At 41.6% G+C, this 24,549-nt stretch overlaps 1 protein-coding gene across 2 annotated transcripts in view; it reads left to right on the top strand.

Moving 5' to 3' along the window:
* The first annotated feature begins 5,145 nt into the window (after window positions 1–5,145).
* Window positions 5,146–24,549, top strand: part of SUFU (SUFU negative regulator of hedgehog signaling) — a 77,378-nt gene continuing 57,974 nt past the window's right edge. For both annotated transcript variants that reach the window (XM_060274707.2, XM_035132658.3), the window contains exons 1-3: window positions 5,146–6,421; window positions 14,493–14,627; window positions 22,551–22,687. In XM_060274707.2, coding sequence (XP_060130690.2) covers window positions 5,673–6,421; window positions 14,493–14,627; window positions 22,551–22,687 — 1,021 coding nt within the window. In that variant the 5' untranslated portion in view covers window positions 5,146–5,672. The remainder of the gene's footprint in view (window positions 6,422–14,492; window positions 14,628–22,550; window positions 22,688–24,549) is intronic.

The raw sequence follows: 24,549 nt of genomic DNA, 5'->3' as shown, positions 1-24,549 counted from the left end.
AAGCGACAGCGCAGGCGGCAAAGCGCATGCTCGGGACGCGAAGCAAAGCATGCTGGGAAACCGAGTTTCTTGTCGAGGGAAAGGAAAGCCCTCCTCCTGTTGGCTCGTCCGGGGTTTCAGCGAGAGATATAAAGGGTAGAGGGGGCCATCGCATTTATCAAACGCGTCGTTTCGTGTTTCCGATAAGAAATCAAATACAAGGCCTTGGGGCGGAAGTGAGAAGGCAAAGCTTTAAGGTAGCTACGCGATTGTGCCTTAGCGCGTCCACTCCCAAACAGAACAAAGCAGTCAAGAGAAGAGTTCATCCTTAAAAAAAAGAAAAGTTGAGCATTTAAATATTTTTCAGCCTTGTTAAAAATATAGTCCTGCCGATTCAAATTCCATTGAAAATGTAGTGCATTACATATATTGCAGAGGTGCGGATAGGAGAGCTTGGCTTTCAACATCCGTGCTGTGAAGATTCTTCTGAACACTGCAGGTTAGAGTTTGGCTACAGCCGATAATTCCTTACAGCTCCGTTAGGTTGGTTGGCCATACGTCTACCTCAGGAGACAAGGGAAGAGTTGTATTGTACGTCTACTGCGAATTCAGAATACTGCGATATAGCATTATAACCCCCTTTCATGTTACACCCACCCAGTATTGTTATCCCAAGTTGGAGGTAGCCCGAGTTACGTACAATAACTGTGCTGCTACCTGGGGGGGGGGGTGAGGGTGGGAGGACATTACCCACCAGTCACAAAGTAAAATCTTAGTTTTCATCATCGAAAAAAGCGTAATTCGAACCCGGAAGTTGAAGGGATCCGTCTGCTAATCATTTTATATCCCTAATGTGATGTTTCTGTTACTCTTCCGAAAGTGTACAGTACTTGCACTGGGCCGGAAGGCTTTTCTTCGCGGTGGATTGTGGGACCTGTAGTTCCATTGTGTGAGAGCCTTACAGCGTGAGTTCTTTGTGCAATCCACCCAGTGCACAAATCGTTGCTGTTCTCCTTTATTCTGCATTGCTTGGCTGACATTTATAAACTTGGACTGTGACAATTTCTAGAATTGAATATGTTTAATTTCTAGCCTATCTCTCGCCACCCTGAACCATAGCTGCCAAGTTATCCCTTTTTTTAAGGGATTTTCCCTTATGCTTAATAGGCTTCCTCGCGAGAAAAGAGAAAACTTGGCAGCTATGCCCTGAACACGCTGTCAAAGATATTTTTCATAATCTCAAATTCTAGGTCTGTAACGTTTTGAATAATAAAATTTTATTATGACAATCTCGACGTTTAGAACATCCTGCCCTCCCAAAGCAACCGTGTGGTCTTTCCCCCCCACAATCCCCCCACCCCACTCCAATTTGGGAAGGGTATAATGTGTTCTCCCGCTAAAGCCATATACAGTATGTGGCAATACTTTTCTGTTGGGGGAGTGGGGGAATACCAGTTTTGAGACCATCTGCTTTCTCTACAAAATGTGAGAAGCTGGATGAAGTGAGAAAAATAATAAAAACCATTAGAAATACAGTATGTGACTTTTAAGTTAATAGAGGGGAAAGTCGAAACAATTTTTTTTAAAAAAAATCCTTCTAGTAGCACCTTAGAGACCAACTAAGTTTGTCATCAGTATGAGCTTTCGTGTGCATGCACACTTCTTCAGATAGTTTAGAGGGGAAAGTATTCAGGAAGAACCAGCAATTTGGAATACTGGATTCAAACTGTTGTGTGTGGGAGAATAGTATCGCAACCAATAAAAGTATTCTCTGGCTATACAGTACCAGGCATATTGGATTCATGGAATCCTCTTGGAAGATTGCCAGCTTGCATTGGCAATCAATGATTCAATAGACTTTCCAATTTAGATGAATTTTTGTGCAAATTAATGTCACAAAACATTTGTTAACAGACCAATAGCCATAGTAACTAGTGTACACTGAAATTAAAGGTAAAGGGAAGGTAAAGGGACCCCTGACCATTAGGTCCAGTCGTGACCGACTCTGGGGTTGCGCGCTCATCTCGCATTATTGGCCGAGGGAGCCGGCGTATAGCTTCCAGGTCATGTGGCCAGCATGACAAAGCCACTTCTGGCGAACCAGAGCAGCACACGGAAACGCCGTTTACCTTCCCGCTGTAGCGGTTCCTATTTATCTACTTGCATTTTGACATGCTTTCGAACTGCTAGGTTGGCAGGAGCTGGGACCGAGCAACGGGAGCTCACCCTGTCACAGGGATTCGAACCGCTGACCTTCTGATCAGCAAGCCCTAGGCTCAGTGGTTTAACCCACAGCGCCACCTGGGTCCCCAAATTAAAATTAAAATACTCCAAAATACTCCAAAAATGCAATCCAACTACTGTAGTGTGATTTATGAATATGTATTTTGAAGATATCAAATTAACATTTTTAAGGTTCCAGGTTTATATGTACACTTTCTAGGGATTAAATTGCGCTGACTACAGTACAGCACAGTAAAAAAGCTTAGTATCACTCTGGTGTTGTCCCCCCCAGGGGGGCTGCCCTTCTCCTTCCCGGCTCTGCACATCAGCAAGATAAACAAAAATAACATACAGTATACACACATTTCAGTTCAGGTCTTCCCCCTCTTACAGTACCTTCCTATGTATGTTTATGTATCATATTTTTTCATGTATAAAACTAGGTTTTTCTCCTAAAAATGTCCAGAATTTGGGGGTGACTTATATACAGGTGCCATCTCCCCCCATTTTCTCAAATTGTGGTCCCCAAAAATAGGGGTCGTCTTATACATGGGGGCATCTTATAGATGGAAAAATATGGTAAGTCCCTTTGTGTTCAAGTTCTAGGGGTTCGTGTCTTTAGGACTTTAGCCTAAGAAAATGCCAAGGGTGCGCTTTTGTCCTTTTCCTAGTCTTTTTTCCTGTCAGGTCATAGGCAAAGATCAAACCTATATTATGATACAGTTTTGTATTCTGTGTATTGTATAGTACCCCTGAAGAAGGATTTATATTCAAAAGATATTGGACTCAGTAAAATAATCCTGTGCTCCTGCTCCTCTCTCTCTCTCTCTCTCTCTCTCTCTCTCTCTCTCTCTCTCTCTCTCTCTCACACACACACACACACACTACACACACACAATTACCCAGGGTGGGACTTGAACCATTGTTTTGTGTGTCCAATTGCCTTGCCATTTCCTGCTGTGCTGCCTGCCTGCTGTTAAATTAATTGTTCTTACTTGTGCATGTGAGCAACTTCATCCCTATCCCCAGCAAAATGCTGATTTCCCTCAGGAAGCCAACAATAGAAACATGTAATGTGCAGTTTTATGAGCTATTATCCCTACAACACAAGTAAAGCCATTCTCATGGGAAGCCTATTGCCTTCTCCAAGCAAACTTCCAACCATGGAAGCTTGTGCAAAGGAAGGCACCATGGCCTTTTTTTCAGCTGCTGGCTTGGTGTTGTGTTTGGAGAATTCAGCTCTCATTGTGAGTTGGCTGGTGACTTCCCATAGTTTTCTAATTTGTGGCTGTGGTGAGGGTCCATAGTCGTTAGTGTGCTTTAAACATGCCAGGTTTGTCTGCCCCCTACCACAGACACTGAGCAGTAGGGTGCAGGAAGTGGGAGACAACAGAACAGAAACATGCAGGACACTACAGAAAATATCCCAGGAGGTCACTGATCCCAGGAGGTTCATCACTGCATTTTGTGCACGACATGAGAGCAAAACCACTCTTATGAATGCACATGTGTCATAACCTAGGTGTGTTACCAAAAAGACAGGGGCAGTACTGTTGTCTATTTGAGAGGTATAAATATACTGGTTTCTAACTGTCCTGTTATTTATTTGCTAAGGGTTTGCTTGCAGGCTTGAAAGGTGATGTGTACATTGCCTTGGGGGGGTGGGGGTGGAAAAATGATCAGAAACCCAGTAACTAAGGCTATAATCCTATGTACACTTAGACTATAATGCTATGCATGCCTTCCAGCATAATCAATGTTCAAAACACATTCCAGCCGGGCAAAAACACAGTGCAAAACAGAGCCTGTGAGGGTTGTGGTCTGGGGAGAGGATGTTGCCAGAGGAAAGTTCCAAGGGTCTGATAGAGAAGCCTGGAAGACCACATTTGGCCCCCAGATGTTCCTCACCTCTGCCTTGGTGTTATTCTTTTCCTTTTCAAAAGAGCCATTACAATGATATTTCAAGCGACTGAGATCTACCACCATACCTCTTCACTTTGGCATGTGTTCCCTTTGGCATGCGTTTCCTGTTAGTGCCATTTTAGCAGTGTGGGTTTGTAAAAATCTGTTTTTACATGCACACCAAAATACTTTTTCACCTATTTTTTTCTAATTTGTAAAACAAATTCATGCAATGAATTTTTTTAAAAAAAACATTTGGATGCATACTTTAAAAATTGACCCTAAAATGCCATGCTTAAGTACAGTACCTTGTTACTCTCCCACCAATATGGCTATACTATGCCTCTCGGTGTGGCTGAAACATAACACAACATATATGTTTAGAAAGTGCTATTCTCGATGAAATACAGAATCATTTGCAAGCTCACATGCAGCTCACAGAGTAAGCGAAACTACCAATTAACACTAAAAGCTTGCAACCTGGAATTATTATGTCAATAGGCCCTGTCTTTTGCAGGAGTAGAATCAATGTGACTTGAGTTTACAGAGAATTATATACTGTACAGTAGATGCTGGTCGAAGTTTTGGAGAAGTGTGTCACCAAAAGTTTGATGATACATGGCTGCTCTATTTCTCTCTGACATCTGAGTTGGGAGAGGCTGAACACAGTCCAGAACACTTGCCTGGATGAAGTTGTGGAATGGATGAAGGCTAATAAACCGAGCTTCAACCTTGGGAAGAGGGAGACATTGTGGGTAGGTGGTTCCTGTGTGCAGGCTATTGGACACTTGCCTTTTCTGGATTGGGTTGTTGTGCCACAGAAAGAAAAGGTTTTGTGGGGTGCTCCTGGATCCATCTTAGTGTCAACTACAGCCATTCTTGGTCAGGGATAGCATATCTGCAGCAATTGGTAACTCAGGACTTTATTACTGGAATACACTGCATGTGTGATTATCCTTGTGCCTGGTCCAAAAGCTCTTGATGGGGACAGAGTAACTTCAGCACATAATACTGGTGCTTAAAAGCTTGCACTGGCTACTAATACTGTATATTATTGGGTAAAGGTTGTTGCATTTACAAGTCCTTTAGCAACTTTGGTCCAGGATATCTTAAAGACCACCGGATCCCTTATATCCCAGCCCAATCACAGAGCATAGCTCGTAAGTACTGTTTCATTGAGTGCTGTGGTCCCAAGCCTGTGTTGTGTTTTTTCCTTTTTGTTTCTATGCTGAATTTTAATTGTTCTTATTCATCACAATTTTATGTACGCTGCTTAAAAATTCTGACAATGAAGCAGTATACAAACACGTGAAATAAAATAAATAAGCATGTATTTGTAGGATCAATTATTTTAAATCATTTTTAAGAGACAGCTGGCTTGATGCTGAAGGTACTGTGTCATACTAGAATGGTTAAAAAAAAACTGGGTTCAAATACCCCCTCATTCTGGATGATACGTGGGGGTGGCTTTGAACTTGTCACTCTTTCAGCCTTAACCAACCTCACAAGGTTTTTTTTTTTTGATCCTGTAATGAAGGAGGAAGGGTGGGGATAATGATAAGAAAAACATGATCATTGATGCTTGTTATCCTGAAATGACCTCATGTCGCCTCTACTTTGGCGTTGCGCGGAGTCCCCATATAGCAAGGGCGCAACTACCAACCCCCATAGCAGAGAGAGCGAGCAGATGGCAAAGGGGCTTCAGACCAAGAGGAGCCTACATCGCAAATACCCTTCTCCCAGTTTTTGCCACAAAACCCTGCTTTTCCACAGCCTGGCTGAGCTTGAAGCTCGGGCGACTCTTCCTCCCCCCTCAAGCCCTCCCTCTTCCTCCGGGCAGAAAGACGTCTTGCAATGGCAGGTGGGCGCCCCTAGGTGTCAGGGTTGTGCCTCAGGAAGAGGTTAACGCGGCGTCGGCAACTTCGGCTTCAAGGCGCGGGGGATTGGCGATGTCGCCTGCCTGTCAAGGCGGGAGGAGGCGGGACGCCGCCGCTCGGGGCCGGGGTCGCGAAGGGAGTTGGGAGCGACCATTTGGGCTGTGCATGCGGGACAGGGCTGCCGTCCTTCGCTCGGCCCTTCCGGTGCCCCGCGGGGTGCGCAGCTCCCGCGCGCCCTCTCTTCCTCTCCCCCGCTTTGCAGGCTCCTCCATGGAGACCGCCGCCCCCGCTCCCCCCGGCCCCGCTACGGCGGCGGTGGCGGCGGCGGCCCCCTTCCCTCCGCTCTTCCCCCCGGGGCTGCACGGCATCTACGGCGAGTGCCGGCGCCTGTACCCGGAGCAGCCCAACCCGCTGCAGGTCACCGCCATCATCAAGTACTGGTGAGTGGAGGGGAAGGAAGGACCCGCTCGGCGTCCGCTGCGGGGGGCGAGGGGTTCCCAGGGAGGGAGGGAGGCCTTGGGGGTCCCTGAAGGAGGTTCAGGGTCTGGGGCAGTTTTTACGGGAAAGGCTGCTGTTTGTATGCATTGGCTGTGGGGGTGAGGGGCAGCGGGTGGGCGAAGAAGCCCCGGGAGGTATCTAGGCTCCCTGAAACGGCGGGGGGGGGGCGGTATCTGAGGCAGGACTTGGCGACGGAGGTCGAGTGGGTTTGTGGGGAGGGTCTCTCGGAAGGCCCGGAGGGGCTTTGTGGTGGGAGAGTTTGGGGTTTCCCGGGTGCCCTGGGCCTTTTCGCCTCGGATGTGCCAGACTTTAGTTTCGGGGAGTTGGTAGGTGAGGGGCGGAGGCAGGAGGAGGGAGGAGGGAGGGCGGCATCTCTCTGAGCGAGGAGGTGGGGGTCAGCCTCTTGGTCAGAGTCCTCAACCCTCACAGGATGTGCAGATTTAGGCCTCAGTTGGAATAGGGGTTTTTAAGAGGGGCCCGTGATCTTTTCAGAGCTTCGTTCATTGATCTGGGCACAGTGTTGTAAAGAGGTGAGGGTTGAGGCGGCGTTGATATGAGAGGGGGGTTTTGCTAGGGAGCAGGCCGAGCTGTGTGGGGACCCATAGCCACGGTGAAATCTTGACCTGTGTGTGAGGTGGGTTGAGAGAGCAGCCATTCTTAAACTTTGGTATAAGTAGTCCCCTTAGGATGGTGAAATACTTCTCCACCCTGAGTAATACACTAGCTAGAGGACTTGGCTGAAGATACTTTCCTTTTATTGAGGTAAAATAAAGTAGTGAGCGGTGTTCCACTTGCCGCTTGCAAGTTTTGCAAAAGTGGGTGCATAGACTTAAGGAAGCCTCTCTATATCGCACTTGAAACAAACAAACAAAATCCTTCCAGTAGCACCTTAGAGACCAACTAAGTTTGTCATTGGTATGAGCTTTCCTGTGCATGCACACTTATTCAGATGCACTGAAAGAGTAGTCACCAGACCCTTATATATAGTGAGAGGGTGGGGAGGGGTGATTGGCTGATAGGTGTGGTAAACCTGTTGACTGTATATTGCACTTGTTATTAAAACTGCTTTGTGACATTCTTGTGCAATACTTTTTGCAGAAGTGTGTTCCTTTCCCTCTGTTTTTCTTTTTCTCTCTCTACCTTCCTTCATCTTTCCTTCTCTCTAATTTTGTGTGCCTCTATAGTTAAATATATGCACGTGCCCTCTTTGATCTTCAGACAGGCAAAGACTTATTGTGCATGCCCTGAATGATTGCATGCAACTGTTTACACAAGGACTCTGTACAATTTACATGAATTGCTTCACCTGTGCTGATACTTAATGTGTACATGTTCATTTGTTAGTGTGGCCCAATGCTGCATGTCCATCTCCTAAGTTTAACCTCCTGTGTCTTATACACTTTAGTTTTGTACGTGCTATGTTTTAAAGCACACTCAAAGCACATTTCTCTCATGGAATTCTGGGCACAGTAGTTAAGGGTTAGGGACGTGGGTGGCGCTGTGGTCTAAACCACTGAGCCTAGGGCTTGCTGATCGGAAGGTCAGCGGTTCTAATCCCTGCGACTAAGTCCCGTTGCTTGGTCCCAGCTCCTGCCAACCTAGCAGTTCAAAAGCACGTCAAAGTGCAAGTAGATAAATAGGTACCACTCTGGCGGGAAGGTAAATGGCGTTTCCATGCGCTGCTCTGGTTTTGCCAAAAGCGGCTTAGTCATGCTGGCCACATGACCCAGTCCTAGAAAAAGTGTCTGTGGCCAGACGTCGGCTCCCTCAGCCAGTAAAGCGAGATGAGCACCGCAACCCCAGAGTCATTCGCGACTGGACTTAACTGTCAGGGGTCCTTTACCTTTACAGTGGTACCTCGGGTTACTAACTTAATTCGTTCTAGAGGTCCATTCTTAACCCGAAACAGTTCTTAACCTGAAGCACACTTTTGCTAATGGGGCCTCCTGTTGCCGCTGCTCCGCTGGCACGCGATTTCATTTCATATCCTGGGGCAATGTTCTTAACCTGGAGCAAACACTTCCTGGTTAGCGGTGTTTGTAACCCGAAGCATCTGTAACCCGAGGTACCACTGTACTTAGTTAGGGGTTGCTGGGATTATTGGTTGTAGCTTGAATGTCCCAGCTGGAACTGTCTGTTCTACTCAGTTTTGAGCTTGCTATAGCCTTTGTTATTTCGATTCTAGGTTTTGTTGAGTCAAAAATATGCTATTGGGAGAACATTATGCAGCTATACCCTTTTTATAATGGGAGGACCTATTCACAAATATAAGTGACACCCATCATACCCATATTCAGGACAGGAAACCTAGTTAGACAGTAGTTAGCTTGTTGTTGTTGTTGTTTAGTCGTTTAGTCGTGTCCGACTCTTCGTGACCCCATGGACCATAGCACGCCAGGCATTCCTGTCTTGCACTGCCTCCCGCAGTTTGGTCAAACTCATGTTCGTAGCTTCGAGAACACTGTCCAACCATCTCGTCCTCTGTCGTCCCCTTCTCCTAGTGCCCTCAATCTTTCCCAACATCAGGGTCTTTTCCAGGGAGTCTTCTCTTCTCATGAGGTGGCCAAAGTATTGGAGCCTCAGCTTCACGATCACTACTTAAACCAGTATAAGTAGTTAGCTTATACTGGTTTAATATAGTAATGTGTGCATTACCTTTTCCAATAAAATTTTCTGGCTATTTATGTTTAGTGACACCAGAATATTTTGTGCTGTGATGTCTTTAACTACTTTCTGTGAATCTGGCTAGTTCTTACTGAATGCAGTTTTACCACAGGCTGTTTGCATCTGATGTGGCAATGAGTTCCCTGGATTGAGTGTGACAAATCTGTTTGAATGTGCAATAAGCTAAAAAAAAATCTGCATAGGCATGGGATTTCACTGGTTTCCACAAAATAAAATGCAAACTAGGGACTGCAATAACCTTATGTTGGTGAGAGTCAGGATAATTCTGCTTGTAGCAGAGCCATATGTAGATTAAAAAACAAACTCCGCCTATTTCAAGTAGTGTTGCCTTAGCTACTTTGATTTGGAGTGGTATTTTTATCTCCTTCAGTAACCCTACATAGCTCCGAGCTGCTCTTCCTCAGTGAGAAATAACAAGCACTAGGAGGTAGTCTGAAATGTCTGTTTGCCAAAGAATAGTTGTGAGACAAGCATCTGGCCCAGACAATGCTGATCAAAACTTATTTGGAATGCTCATCTTCTTTAGCCTCCCAATGGCACATATCTTTGGATGCTTGCACAGAGCTAATTTGTTATTTTGTGTGTCTCAGAAGCTCTTCTGTAAAGTTGTCTCTCCTCTTCATAACAACCACTTTCTTTGCCTATATAGAAATTGAAAATGCTGAAACAGCTGGTGTCATGGGGATGCTGTATGCCCTCTGCCCCTATCTTCTGGTTGGAAATTAGCTTATGCTTTGGTTTGGGGTGGGAGTTGTAGCTTTCTCAACTAAATGGATGGATGGGGAAACTCTGTATGCCAGCTATTAATGTAACTATCTAGATCAGAGTGGCCCCACTTGAAAAGTTTGAGGGGACACCCCCACCAACCTCTCATGCTGCCTTCCCAAATGCTAAGATGAGGAGGAGGCATGAGGCTCTGGTAGGGTCCTAGGGTCCTAGAGCCCTCATACCTCCTTCCCAAAGCACAGTGCCTCACTTACCTGGCTTTGGGAAGACAGCACAAGGGGTGGGTGGGTGTCAAATGCATACAGCCCATAGGCCACAGATTGGACCACCTTGCTCTAGATGAAGGTTGCATATGAAGCATCCTTATAGCTCAGTCAGTAGAGCATGAGACTCTTAATCTCAGGGTTGTGGGTTTGAGCCCCATATTGAGTGAAAGACTCCTGCATTGCAGTGGTTGGGGTTGATGACGCTCATGGTCCCTTTCAACTTTTCCATTCTATGATGTTCAGATAGGATGCTAATGCCCAGAACACAGGGGCAATGTTTAGGTGATCTGAAGAAGTGTGAATGCACATGAAAACTCATACCAATGACAAACTTAGTTGGTCTCTAAGGTGCTACTGTAAGGAGTTTTTTAATTTTGTTTCAACTACGGCAGACCAACACGGCTACCTACCTGTAACTAGGCGATCTCTGTGTTAGGCTCATTTATCTTTTACAAAGAAGTTCATGAGACAAGTCGTCATTTGAGCCATAGTCCATGACTGAATTTGTCAAATATTGGGAAACCTTTTAAAAAAGAACTGGAGAAGAAATTTGAATGACTCAGTTGGTGGCCATGAGGAACCATGCATCTATGTCCACTCACACATACTGTAAACATGCTACCTGTGGACTCTTAAGGTTATCAGTTACTTAAAGGGAGAAAGAACTAAAAGAATATGTGGCACCTTAAAAGCTAAGATTTCAATCCTGATAATACCTACAGTACTTAGAAGTAAGTCCTGTTGTATTCAGAGGGACTTATCACAGGTACCGGTAAGAGGGGTAAGGATTGCAGCCTAACACATTTTATTATGGCACCAGTTTTCATGGAGTATAGTTTGCCTATTTTGCCTTCTTCTGTGACAATTGAGACAGCTAAATGATAAGCCAGGCAAGGTAACTGCTACCTCTATGCTTTTTTCTTCTGGCTGGTCCATCTGGCAACAGTTACCTATCTCAGTTCCTTCCAGCCAAACTTTCAAGTCTTACCTGATCCATGTGTAGCACTTCCCACATTTCTAGTTTAAGTACCTTTGGGTTCTTTGGGGAGGTAGGGTAGGGCAGTGTTTCCCAACCTTGTGCCTCCAGCTGTTTTCGGACTACAATTCCCATCATTCCTGACCACTAGTCCTGCTAGCTAGGGATGATGGGAATTGTAGTCTCAAAACATCTGGAGGCACAAGGTTGGGAAACACTGGGGTAGGGTATAATATGTATGTATAGATAGATAGATGTTGCTGCAAAACATAGCATGCTGTGATATTGGGGGCCTGCAGCCCTTGCTGATAGAGATGGTGGTGAAGACAGTCTGCCTCACATGCTGTCCCTTCTTCTGCATGCAAGGCAGTCTGTTCTAATGGTCTTTGTGAAGGAGGAGGGGTCTAGTCTGAGCTGGTGACCCAGCAGAAGCTGGAGAAGACTAGAGAGTATACTAAACATTGTATTACAGTACAGTATAGCCTTTTTCTTAGAAAGCTCTAGGCAAAAGCAAAATAATTTTTTTTTCAGGTACAGTGGCTGGTGAATGCTCAAATAACATTCCCATTACGGTACTTTAGACCAGGCATCCCCAAACTTTGGCCCTCCAGATGTTTTGGACTACAATTCCCATCATCCCTGACCACTGGTCCTGTTAGCTACGGTAGGGATCATGGGAGTTGTAGGCAAAAAATCTGGAGGGCCGCAGTTTGGGGATGCCTGCTTTAAACACTAGAGTAGAATTACCCAAAAAATTATATGTTCCTACCAGTTTTTGCTGTTACCAGTGGAATCAAGCATAGCTTTATTATTTATTTAATTCATAACATTTATATACCACTGGATTGTAAAAAGCCTCACAGTGGTTTACAAAAAGATAAAACAATATAATCAAGAAAAATGTACAACCATACTTAAAAACACATAAATTAAAACACAAAAACAGATTAAAATTACTTCAATCTATCACCAGTAATAGATGCTAGTTTCCCCTCATCTGTTCCCTTTCAAATGGAGATGCCATCTGAAAATTTTATAGCATGTAATCTAATACTTAAGCACTAAGGAGATTGCACTCAGGTTTTGGGTTGATTGAACAAACTGAGGACAGGTTTCCTTTTTTAAAGGGCTTTCTTCTCAGCTTTTTGTTTCTCAAAGTGGAACACAACAATTCATGACTTAAACTTTAGTGTTTTTATTTATTTAATGCTTCCCCAGGAATAGTCTCCTAAAGTGTGTGCAAGGGTTATTTTTCATTAGTGAGAATGGTCTGATCAGCATACTCTGCTTTAGTTTCACGCTCTCAAAAACAGTGCTGATTAAGCACTTTCCCAATGTTTAAAGCATTGAAGCTACATTGTGCCGCTTGCAAATATGAGGCTAATGTTCTTTCTTCCAAATGAATCCTTTGGTAGAGGGAGTTTAGAAGGCTCACATCCTGTGTGCTAACCTTTGTGACTGTTCCAAAGAGAATTCTGAAAAGTTATCTTGCTTATAATTGGGATTCATAGAAAAAAAAGTGGTTAGACACAGCATTCTTCATTATGTAGCTGAAAATAATTGTTTACAGTACATAAAAAACAAAAGTAGGTGTGTTTGTGCATCAGAAATATTCTCCAAAATCCACAGTTGGGCAATACCTTTATTACAACCAACCAAAATCTCACAAAATGGTAGCAAGCCGTCTAGTTCTCCAGAACTCCTCTTCATCAAGAAAGATGTTATTCAGGAGTGGGCGGGGGCAGCAGGCCTGTGCAGAGCTTGTCTGAGGCCTGGGGTGGACGTCTTGTTAGAATAAAGTTATAAACTCAAAAAATCAGCTAGTCTCTAGTGGGGGGGAGGCAACCAGCTTAGTCCTCTGAGGCCTGGGACAAGGGTACTCTGCTGTCCCCCACCTTTGCATGGGCGTGGGTGGGGAGGGCTACATAATTATACCCTATAAGTTTAGGGAAGCTTTTAATCTTTAAGAAATTAGTGTATTTTAATATTTCTGTTGGAAGCCGCCCAGAGTGGCTGGGGAGGCCCAGCCAGATGGGCGGGGTATAAATAATAATACCACCCAGCTTCTCCCCTAGCTAGATGAGGAATGGTGAATGCAGACAGGGATGCAAACTAGATTTCCCAGATTGTGAACTCTGTGTGGATTGGGTCCCCTGCATCCTGTCCCCACCCCCTTGCAGTAGATGCACCAATAGTCTGACACACATTTTCTTGCAGATTTTAAGAAGGTGATATGCCTGGCAACACTACTGATTCCGACTGCTTTCATGAGTATGAATAGTAGGGCTTCAATGTTTAATTGTTTGAGTTAAAACAACTTAATTGATTATTAGAAGATGTCCTCAGTTAGCCAACTTTATTTTTAATTGCCTTTTCTGCATCTTATTAGAAACAAAGTAGCAATGCCTCTTGCTTTATAACTGTTGGTTTTACCTATATGTGGTGTTGTTTAGTCGTTTAGTCGTTTCCGACTCTTCGTGACCCCATGGACCAGAGCACGCCAGGCACTCCTGTCTTCCACTGCCTCCCGCAGTTTGGTCAAACTCATGTTCGTAGCTTCGAGAACACTGTCCAACCATCTCGTCCTCTGTCGTCCCCTTCTCCTAGTGCCCTCAATCTTTCCCAACATCAGGGTCTTTTCCAGGAAGTCTTCTCTTCTCATGAGGTGGCCAAAGTATTGGAGCCTCAGGTTCACGATCTGTCCTTCCTTTACCTATATGTATATGTAAATGTATGTAAACAGGGGGTGGTCCTAATAGCATTTTGTAGAGCTGAATATTCCACATTATTTCCTTCAGAGCAGAAAGCTTAGGTGGGAAATTAAGTTATTTATTTCTGAAGTTAATTAGGGCTTGCATTATGACGTTTCTTTCTTTTTTTAAAGTAATATTTTCTGTGGCTCTGTTTTGTGAACATTAATTGGGTGTTTGAGACAAATGACTTACTTTGAAGAAACACTTTAAATATATAGTAAATATATTTTATTCCTGACCTTTCTACCTTGTATTGGAAGGGACTGGCTCTTGTATAAGAATTTTCATTCTTATCGCTCATTTTGAAAAAGAATCATTTTGTCTTGTGAGACATGTAGTATATTTTCAGACTTGCCTTTAATTTAGTAAACAAAAATACTAAAAATGTAATTTGGTAATAAAACAAAATATATGAGATGCTTTGAAGGCATGGCAACAACATAGATCTAGTACAACAACAACAGGGCAAAGTTCTTGCCTGTCTACCATGAGTTTTTTCTGAAGGAAGTGGGTTTAATGATATTGAGTGTTGATAAATGCATTTGCTGAAAACCATCCCCACCTCTAATACTGACCTGCAGCTTACTCTTGTCCTTTTTTCAAATAGGTTAGGTGGACCTGATCCTCTTGACTACGTCAGTATGTACAGGAATTTGGGGAGTCCATCCCAGAATGTTCCTGAGCACTGGCACTATGTAAGCTTTGGACTGAGTGACTTGTATGGTGATAACAGAGTACATGAGTAAGTTTTCAATAATTCCCATTTACTGTGGATTGTGACTTTCTGTAGTAGACAGAAATGTGATAGAAGCAGCATGCATGCACACACATATACAAAAAATAGATTTATGTGACAAAGATAGAATGGGGCTGTCTTTTCCCAGAGCATTGTTGCTGGCCTGCAAGTACCAGGTTTCAACAAAAGTTTTTTAAAAATAGCTACTGGAATTCAATATGAAATTGCTAAACTAGAATTTTATCACAAATTTTATTATATTTGTTCAAGGTTTGAGAGAAAGTCTCCCACTGTAGGTGTTAATTTAGCATAGGAAGGATTATATTATTGCCAATTACTGCTATTGTGAATAGTAACTTTGCTTACTTTTCCATAGAAATGTCACTTAAAGTTCCTGTAACACTTTATAGCCTTTGGCATTGCTGTTTACAATTCTCTGCCATTTATACCTCTGTGTGTCTATCATGTTAGCTTCACACGTCATTAAAGTGGTATACAGTCCATGAGCACCAAAGCCATGCTTTTGTTTTTTGCAACTTTTCTAAAGCATACACACAGTAACATTTACAACTAGCTGCCCTGTCCCTGTCACCTGTGTTGCTAGTGAGACCCAGTCCTGAAGACTTCCTCTATTTTCTGCAGCATTGAGTGTCAGGACAATGTTATTGGTCATACTCTGAGTAGACCCATTAAAATCAGTTGACTCAGCATGCCTGTGGTGCTCATGGACTGTATACCACTTTATGAAGTGTGAACCTAACATGACATAAGTACATTGATTTCAGTGTGTTTGTTTTGAATATAACTTAAATTGGTCTGCACTGAATATGGGTTGGTTACATACAACCATTGAAACTGTAGCTTCATATCTGTTAACATTTTATTTAAATATGTAGTTGATTAGGATATAGTGTACCATGTTTCATTTTGCCCCTGTGACAATAGGGGATTCAGGTGGATGGGTGTTGGGCTAACCTTATGTCATTTGTAGATTCCACACTGACAGAAAAGTGTCAGGCTAGTCACAGAGAGGCCTGGTTATAACAATCAGTGCAGTGGTGGCACAAGTTATTTGATCTGGAGTAAACTGCATTTTAGCCCATCTAGCACCCTGCAAGCCTCTAGGACACAGTCCCGCCGGCATCTGGTTGGCTGTTGTGAGAACAGGATGCTGGACTCTATAGGCCATTGGCCTGATTCAGCAGGCTTTGAGGTAATGCCCCTTCCCATATGACACTAATTAGGCTTCAAGGTAGTCACAGAATCATAGAGTTGGAAAGGGAACCTCAGGGTCATCTAGTCCAACCTCCTGCAATGCAGAAATTCAACTAAAGCACCTATGAGAGGGCCATCCAACCTCTGCTTACAAACCGCCAGTGAAGGAGAGTCCATCACTTTCCAAGGGAGTCTGTTCCAATGTTGAATAGTTCTTATCATTAGAAACATCTTCCTGATGTTTAGTCTGACTCTCCTTTTTTGTAACTTGAAGCCACTGGTTTGGGTTGGTAATATTTTAAGTTAATCAACTCTAATTTAATCTGTTACCCTGTTGCTAGCAGCAGAATGCCATTAGAATCAGCTCCTTGGTCCCCAGTTTCTGTGGAAAGGAAAGGGCCATGCCCACTAATCAGGGCAACACAGGCTCACAGTACTGTATTTTGAAATAAGAATGTCTAGCTTGAATTGAGGCCACTGTATTAATAATGGAATTGCAAACAGATGTAACAAGTGAGGTGTGAATGTTAACTTAAATTTTATATTTTAATGATCCTGCAAAGGCAGAAATGTAGCCCACCCATGCTTCCTTGTTGGCAAACTTATTTCTAGTTAGAAGGGTGTGGTTTTCCTTTTCTGCTTAAATACTGGTTGTTTAAATCTAAATAAATAAATTTATTTAAAAGCACTGTAGTGGCATGAATTATTCCTGATTTTAGATGTCTTTTTCATTCAAAAAATACTAGGCAAAAGAACTTTATGTTGTAATGGCAAACATGACACCAGCTTTAAATTTCAACATCTTCAGTCAGTACGGTACATTTGTCAGGATGGAGTTTGTAGCTGTGGAATTAATATTGTTGAAATTGGATTCTTAAGTATATCAGGAAGAGGCAATATCTTTAGTTCTGATTCAGTTTAGGACTAAGGACAACTAACTTGCCCTTTTTGGTGTATGATATCTGGAATATCCCTTTATCTTATTTTATTTTATTTCATAAATTTTATACTGTTTTTACACTGTTTGATTGTCCAAAAAAAAGACCCATGCCTTGTGGTTTACAAAAAGATAAAACAATAAAATCTAGAAAATATTACAACTCTACTTGTTATCCAAACTATTTTACCCATAGCAATTTACTTTTCTTCAAAAAGGAGGAAAATGAATGTCCCCCATTTCATGCACATTTGCTTAGGGCAATTTTATAAATCTTGAAACATTCAGCCACACACCTCAAATAGTATCCTGCCTCCCTCATTCACAGCATCAAGGCACTTTTTCATATTTCCTGTTCTCTGTTGGTGGTAGACCTCCCTTGAAGCCATGGCCACCTTGTGGAATTTATTTTCTTGTGTGTGTTTGGCTTTAAAATGTCATTTGTTTAAAGTAGTTAATGTAAAAGACGGGCCACCTACAGAGAGGCTGCCTTGCACTGCTTAAACTCACACACAATCCCTGGAACTAAAACACATCCTTATTGTTAAATATTTTAGAGTTCAAGATTTTTTTTTAACTGTGGAGGGAGACTTGTTTTATGTTTACAGCACAGTAGTTGAACTTACAAGGAAGGCTGCTTTTAATAAAAGGAATGTAACCAAGTTTAGCTCGGGGCAAAGCCGCTCTGCAGCATATCTTGCATGTTCTTCTTTGGAGAATAACCCTCTTTCCTTTCTAGTGTAAAATAGTTTCCCAGTGCACAGTGATAATAGTTGTGGTGTGGGGGGCAGGGAGGGCTGGCTGTTCAAGAACAGTAAAGCTAACAAATGTCCGAGAGCTTTTTCTTTTCTTTTAAGACATTAGCATGTTGGCACTTTTGTTAACTCCTGACTTACGCATTCTAGGTTAGAACTGAGAATCCCAGTTCCCCTTTCACTGAGTTCTTCAAGGTCTTTGGGAGGTTGGGCTGCTGTGTGTGACCTGTGCTTTCACATGCTAGTCCTCATTGCATCATTCCTCCTAACTATTTCTATCCTGCATTAGGTGAACCCAAGCTGGATCATGCTTGTTTTCTACATTGTTCAATATTCCGAGCCTCCAAAACTGCTAATCAGTTTTCTAAACTGCTAATTACCTGTTTTCTAACTGATTAATTTGTATCTGTTCATGGGCTCTGTAGGAATGGGGAAAATCCTGTTCCTTCTTGCAACAGGTCACTGAACTGACTAATAATAGCATTCTCTGTGAGGCCTAGGAAGGCAGCATTACCAGATCTCTCTCTGTCTCCTTTGGCAAAAAACAGACATCAGCCAGATAAACTAAATGGAACTAATTGTTTTTATATATGTGAGTTACAGACATTCCATAAAAACAATTCCAGTGTGGTTTGTGTATTGTGTAATGTAAGACTAATTGAAAAAATATTAGAAATACTTATTAGTTTGAATACTGAAAAGTTGAATACTGTTTGATCTTGAACATTTCCCCCCAGAAATTGTAGTACGGTAAATGTGATATTGCACCAATGTGTGTGAGCTCACAGGAGCAAGAGTTTTGCAAGGAAAATTATTCTTGCTTATTATAAACTGAAAAGCAAACTTAATCCTACAACAATTACACGTGCCGTCTTCCGAGTCCTGATCTGTTAAGCCTTTCTGAGGAGTTTCTAACAATACTGACTAGATGACCCTCAGGGTCCCTTCCAACTCTGCAACTTGCATTCGGGTTGCCACAGGCATGGAATGGGGGGGTTTAACTCCCTCTTCCTTAGGAATTTTTGTTTTCAAACATACTAGTTGCTTTGGAATAAATTTCGCATTGGCACCAGTGACTGCATTTGCATGTCATACAAAGCTGCCGATGGCAAACTTTGCATGAGCTGATCTTGGTCACTTCACTCCCCTCCGCTTGTGTTTGGGAGGAACAAGCAGCGACCTCCTGGCTTAGCATTGTTTTGAAACTGGGGATCAGCATATGCAAACCAGCGTTGGCTTACCAATTGTGATTTGTTTGAGTGAAATAAACCATGCTATCTATTTTGCACATCACACTAAGCCAGGTATGGTTTGTTTCTCCCCATTTTGAACAGGGGTGAAACACTGTTGGCTTCTGCATGGTACATGTGAATGTGTCCTGTGCCTCCATGTCTTGCACCGCTTCCCTTATTGATTAAGCACAATGAAAGTAAGCAGGGAACATGCTTCTTTCAGAATGATGAGCAGAGTTGTCCCTGCCTCTTTTGCGTTATATTTCTGGTTAGGGACTTGCCCTTTAAAAAAACGAAAAAAAACCAAAGGTAGGAATCCAGGCCATCAAACATGGTTGAAGTGGACACCAGGTGATATAGTTCAAACTCAGTTAAAACCTGGCCAACTGAACAATTAAGGCTCTTTCCTCTGTTAACCTTAACCAGTTCAAAATCATTCTTCCCAAGTTTCTCTTTCACCTATATGGTTATCTGCATTTCTCACCCATAAATGAAAAAAAAGGCTTGATAGGAGATGTGGTCATGAAACTAGAAAAGGACCAGTGAAGAAAGAGTTGAGCAGTCTCTCCTCTCCCCCCCCCCCTTTGGGCATGCTGCTTTAGATTAAAATAAACAGTGTTGAGAGAAAAATCTCATGTAATACGCAGTTTGAGTCCAAGAGAGCAAAAATAGTGCAAAGTAAATGTCTAAAGTTATTGGTTTCATGTAATTTGGCAGTGTGACAAGTCTAGCTTAATTTTCAGTTTTCATGTTCTAGCAGCATTTTGTGGTATTGGGAACACACTAGCATGCAAAGTACTGCAGATGTTACTAGCTGAATTGGGATTGGCTAATTGAAAAGACTCCTGGCCTGTTTTAAAGACTTCAGTGGTGTATATGTTGGCAGTGTGTTAGCTTCTAAAAACAAAGTTCAAATTACACTGAAAATTAGCCTGAAGTGCTGCTTGTACTTTGCTCATTGGAATGGTGGCATAGTTACACATAAACAGTTAAGTCCCCCTGCCTACTGCCCCAGTGGTCATCTTCATAAATATGTTTACATGCAAGTACTCCTTACTTTAAAGTAAATATGTGATATACTTTTCTCCCTGTCCAGTGAAAAAGAGGTACCTCATATCTTTCTTTCAATAATGTAGTTATTTTACACTGGAATGCGGGGGAAATTACCTACTAAAGTGAGAATGTATACATTTTGGCAAAGAGCTTTAACTTTGAATTAGAAAGCCTAAAATTTGGGGGGCCTGTTAATGCAAAGAGAGAGATCAAAAAATTGTAGAGATCAAAATTTGTGTTTTAAAAACAGATAGACACTTAGAAGAATGTCTCCATACTCACCCACTTTTAGTTTCATTATCTATTTATGTCTCTAGTTATAATGAACCAGAATCATGTGTTTTATAATACAAGAAGAAGTTGTGAACCCCCTAGATGCTGGAATGTGGGGGTGTATATAGTAAGGTTTTTAAAATATGTGGATGTTTAGATTGAAATAGGAACACATTCACCTTTCTGCCAAAGACTCGGATGTGCTGATGTGATTTCTACTGGCCAAGTTTGAAATAAAAACATAAGACGTGAAAATGCTATCATTTTAGCAGTAGTGAGTACTGTATAACTATAATGGAGAACTTAAGCTTATTCCACCCATACATATCTTTGCTGATTGCCTTCCATAGTTAGCTGCATATAATCATATATATTAGTTCTAAAACCATCTGACACTCTTACAAAGAAAAAATTCAGATAATAATTCATAAATACAAAATAGAAGGCTGTGTTCTGAAATACAGGTGTCACAGGACACTGAATAATCAGATTTCTCAATTTACAAAGATTGTAGTTACCGCAATTGCTATTTTGTTTCCTCATATTTAATTGAAACAGTATTGCAGTCGGGGGGATCATTCTGGGTATAAAGTTGTATGGCTTCCACCTAATTATAAAGACAGGTGTCCCCCCACTTACGTGCCGTGTCAGGAAATCGTCAAATAATTCAATTCATACCCGGAAATGGCAGGAGAGAGCTGGAGAGTGGTCATGGCTTGTGAGGAGACACCCCCCCCCCAGCCCAAAGTGGACATCAGTGAGGGGAAAGGAAACCCTGAAGAGAATGTATTTTTGAAAAAACCGGAAGCCTTTTTACTTGGAATAGTGGGGGAGGAAATCCCCAAAAACGATGTTAATTTTTTTATGTATGCCACCACGGCTGCGAGGATTTTAATTGCAAAATATTGGAAAAAAGAGGAATTGCCTTCTTTACAGGAATGGCAAATGAAAATTCTGGACTTTATGGAATTGGCAGAATTGACAGGAAGACTCCGAGATCAAGCAAGTGATAGAGTTGAAAAAGATTGGAGGAAATTTAAAATATATTTAGGGAACTATTTTTGAAAGTAGAAAGTTTGAATATCTAGGGAAATACAGAAGTTAAGGCAATAGGGAGAAAAGAGGAATTTAAATTGTAGAAAAATTGGTACATAAGTAGAAAGATGAGCATAAGACCAAAGGGATTATTATGAATGGATGTAAAAAAAAAAGATGAAATAGAAACTGCTATAGATGTATTTAAAAAGAAAATCAGATAGTGGGGAATTGGGGAAGCCAAAAAGACAATGATTTTAAAAAAATTGATTGAAGATGATATGCTTTTGTTTTGTTTTGTCTGTATTGATGTATTTTTGTATTTTTTAATATTTTATAAAATGTTTAATAAAAAATATTAAAAAAAAAAGAGAGATTGGAGGTGCAGCGGGGCTTTGTTTATGTTGCTCAGCCTCCCCACCTAACAGCTGATGTGCTGGTCCCCGAGCCTCCTGCTAGTCCCATAGCTTCAATTCTAGTTGTGGATATTTTTGCATACAGTATTTTTGGTTCACATTGGAGAGAGAGCAGCAGAGAGGATGTTTAAAAGGTGTTTAGAGGGTGCTCCCCACTTTATAGTCCCATAGCTCCCCACTTTATAGTCCCATAGCTTCAATTCTAGTTGTGGATATTTTTGCATACAGTATTTTTGGTTCATATTGGAGAGAGAGCAGCAGAGAGGATGTTTAAAAGGTGTTTAGAGGGTGCTCCCCACTTTATGCAATTTCACTTATGCACACGTAGGCCTGGAATGTAACCCCTGCATAGGTGGGGAGTCGCCTGTAAATCAGGTCTAGCATCTTTCTCTCAGACTTCTGTAGTTGGTTGGTTTAGTCATTACAGCATCCTTCCATATTTTATTAATACCATTCATTCACTGGTATTCCCAGTTGTTTCCAATGCTTTGTATACAACATTTGAACAGCTTATGCTATATAAACAACCAGTTCTGAATGCTCCCTTTTAATTGTATCTTTTGTATAGGTTAATTAATAGAAATAATAATAGATGTATACTTGTAGAGTGTCCCAATATATTTTCTGTATCATGGTAGTTGGCAAAGCCTGGAATGCAGAGCAAACATGTTTGGTAAATATGAACAGAATAGGAAATACAGGTGCGTGAGAGAGAAACGTAGATGATCCATTCATACAATTCCATTCCTTGACTTGATTTTCATGATAATATTTTTTAAAAATAAATAACAAGTTAAAGTTGGGGAAGGCATTATAGCTCGTGGATCTTGGTAGGATCTGAGATAATTAACTCTTGGTCCTGAACAGATTTTGACGTCATTTTCTGAGACATATTTGGGGGTTCTTTCTAATGTTTTCCCTTGCACAAGGAATGAATGACATAGTGGCATCATAATCTCATCTGCTTATGATGCTTTATTGTTGTGAAACCTTTTGTCATTAACTTCATCCAGGTTTACTGGATCAGATGGACCAAGTGGTTTTGGATTTGAACTGACATTTCGACTTAAGCGTGAAACCGGGGAATCTGCACCACCGACGTGGCCAGCAGAGTTGATGCAAGGCTTAGCCAGATATGTCTTCCAATCAGGTACTATTTATGTGACTTGTTTTATGTCAAAAGGTTGGTGATATTTGAGTTTGTTCTTTTGTTTTTGTAGTATGCCTTTTATGAGGCACTCAGCTTTTATTCCGTTTACTTACAACTAATATGGTTGTGAATTTTTGCATGACTGATCAAACAAATTCAAATATTTCTTTTGCTGGAAGTAAAATGAATAGAGTGAGATGCTGCCATTTATATATCTGAGCCTTTTGAGACTGTTTCATGATTTGTGGATAACAAATGCGGCATCCAAGTATTACTATTCTTAATTCCTTTGATGCAGACTTCAGTAATTTATGTCCAATTACCTTCATAATCTTGGCCTTGGTTTCTCTTCATTTCATCCTTTGTATATGGATTGGTCTATAGAGAACTTTAAAATATCAGATATAAATATACAGATCAGCTTAAATCTTTTAAACAACTGTGGTTGTTTTAATATATGCAATTAAGTCATAAAAGGAATATTATTACAAGCTGATTAAAAATGCTAAAAATTACAAGCAAATATTATGAATATTATGGTGCAAATATAAAATGTATTTTTGCTGCACCTAAAATTACTGGAATAAAAACTGTAGGTTAATTTCATCTTGTGCTTTATTGAAAAATTGAGCTTTTATTTTGTTGAAATAGTAAGCTAATCAGTCTATCTGTCTCATGAAGTTGTTTAATTTCACCATATATGCCATATCCCAGATATTCAATATCACAGTGTCTGTAGAGCTTATCCATTTTGGGCAAATAATTTTTGCTGCTGTCTATAAATGAACTGTCATTTCTCAGGCCTTAAGGTATGCAAATATTATTATCTCAGCATCTCTTAGGAGATCATAACTCAGTATGCTTGTTATTTCTTTTAATACATTTCCAAAAGGGCCTACTCATTAGACCTATTCATATTATATGAATAGGCGTGTGCAGCACGTTTCTTTGGGGTGTGTAGCCAGGAATTTTTCTCTGTTTATTTCAACAAAGGAAGAAACGGAATAATAGGTAAAAGAAAATAGCGAAGAAAAGATCAAGAGGCAGAAAACTAACAAAGCAACCATGAAATAATGGCCAAGAAGCCAAAACAGGACATTTTTCATGCAGCGTAAAAGACCCATGTTGAGCTGACCAGAGGCAGGGCAGATCTAGCTGAGGGCAGCCAGAGGGAGCTGGCAAGTCAATCAGCCAATGGGGGCGGGGGGGGGGGGAGAGGGAGAGTGGAATTTAAGATCCAGATAGGGACTGTGAGAGAATGCAGGCAGAGATTGTCTGTGGGTTTGATAGGGACCTGAGATTAGAGATAGGGACTTTCTGTCTGGGTGGGCAGAAGGGGTCTCTGACTATCTGAGTGGCATTAGAAAGGGTTGATGTCAGTGAGGACAGATAATGAATTGACTGTCAGTTAGAGATAGAGATTGTATGCGGACAGACAAGGTTCTATCTGCCTGGGGGGAAGGTCAAGACTCTAGAAGGGCTGGAAGTGTTGTATGTATAGTGCAAGGCAATAGTCATCCTACAAAGACGTTATGTCTAGTGACAGGTTTAAATCATTATTTTATTTTATTTTATTTTTTAAAATCTTAAAAGCTCTGTTTGAAACAGTTTTGTACCTGTCAAAAGTAACCATTAATCTCTGTAACATCTTTGAGTGTAAACAAAGTTCAAGTTTTGTTCTAAAAGTGGCTTATCCTTATTTAGTTGTTCTGAATGAGGGTTAAGTGTTCGCGGGTTCCCCTTCACCTAATTATAATATATTGCTGCTGGTAAATATAAACACTATCATGAACAGTTAATTGAAAAACTCTGCTGAAGAAATACAGGCAGAGATTTATAACACACCTACAGCAGTGGTCATA

This window comes from Zootoca vivipara, chromosome 5 (genome assembly GCF_965207765.1).
Source record: "Zootoca vivipara chromosome 5, rZooViv2.hap1.1, whole genome shotgun sequence".
NCBI lineage: Eukaryota > Metazoa > Chordata > Lepidosauria > Squamata > Lacertidae > Zootoca > Zootoca vivipara.
Note: the sequence above shows the minus strand (reverse complement) of the source record. Positions and strands in the feature narration are given on the sequence as shown.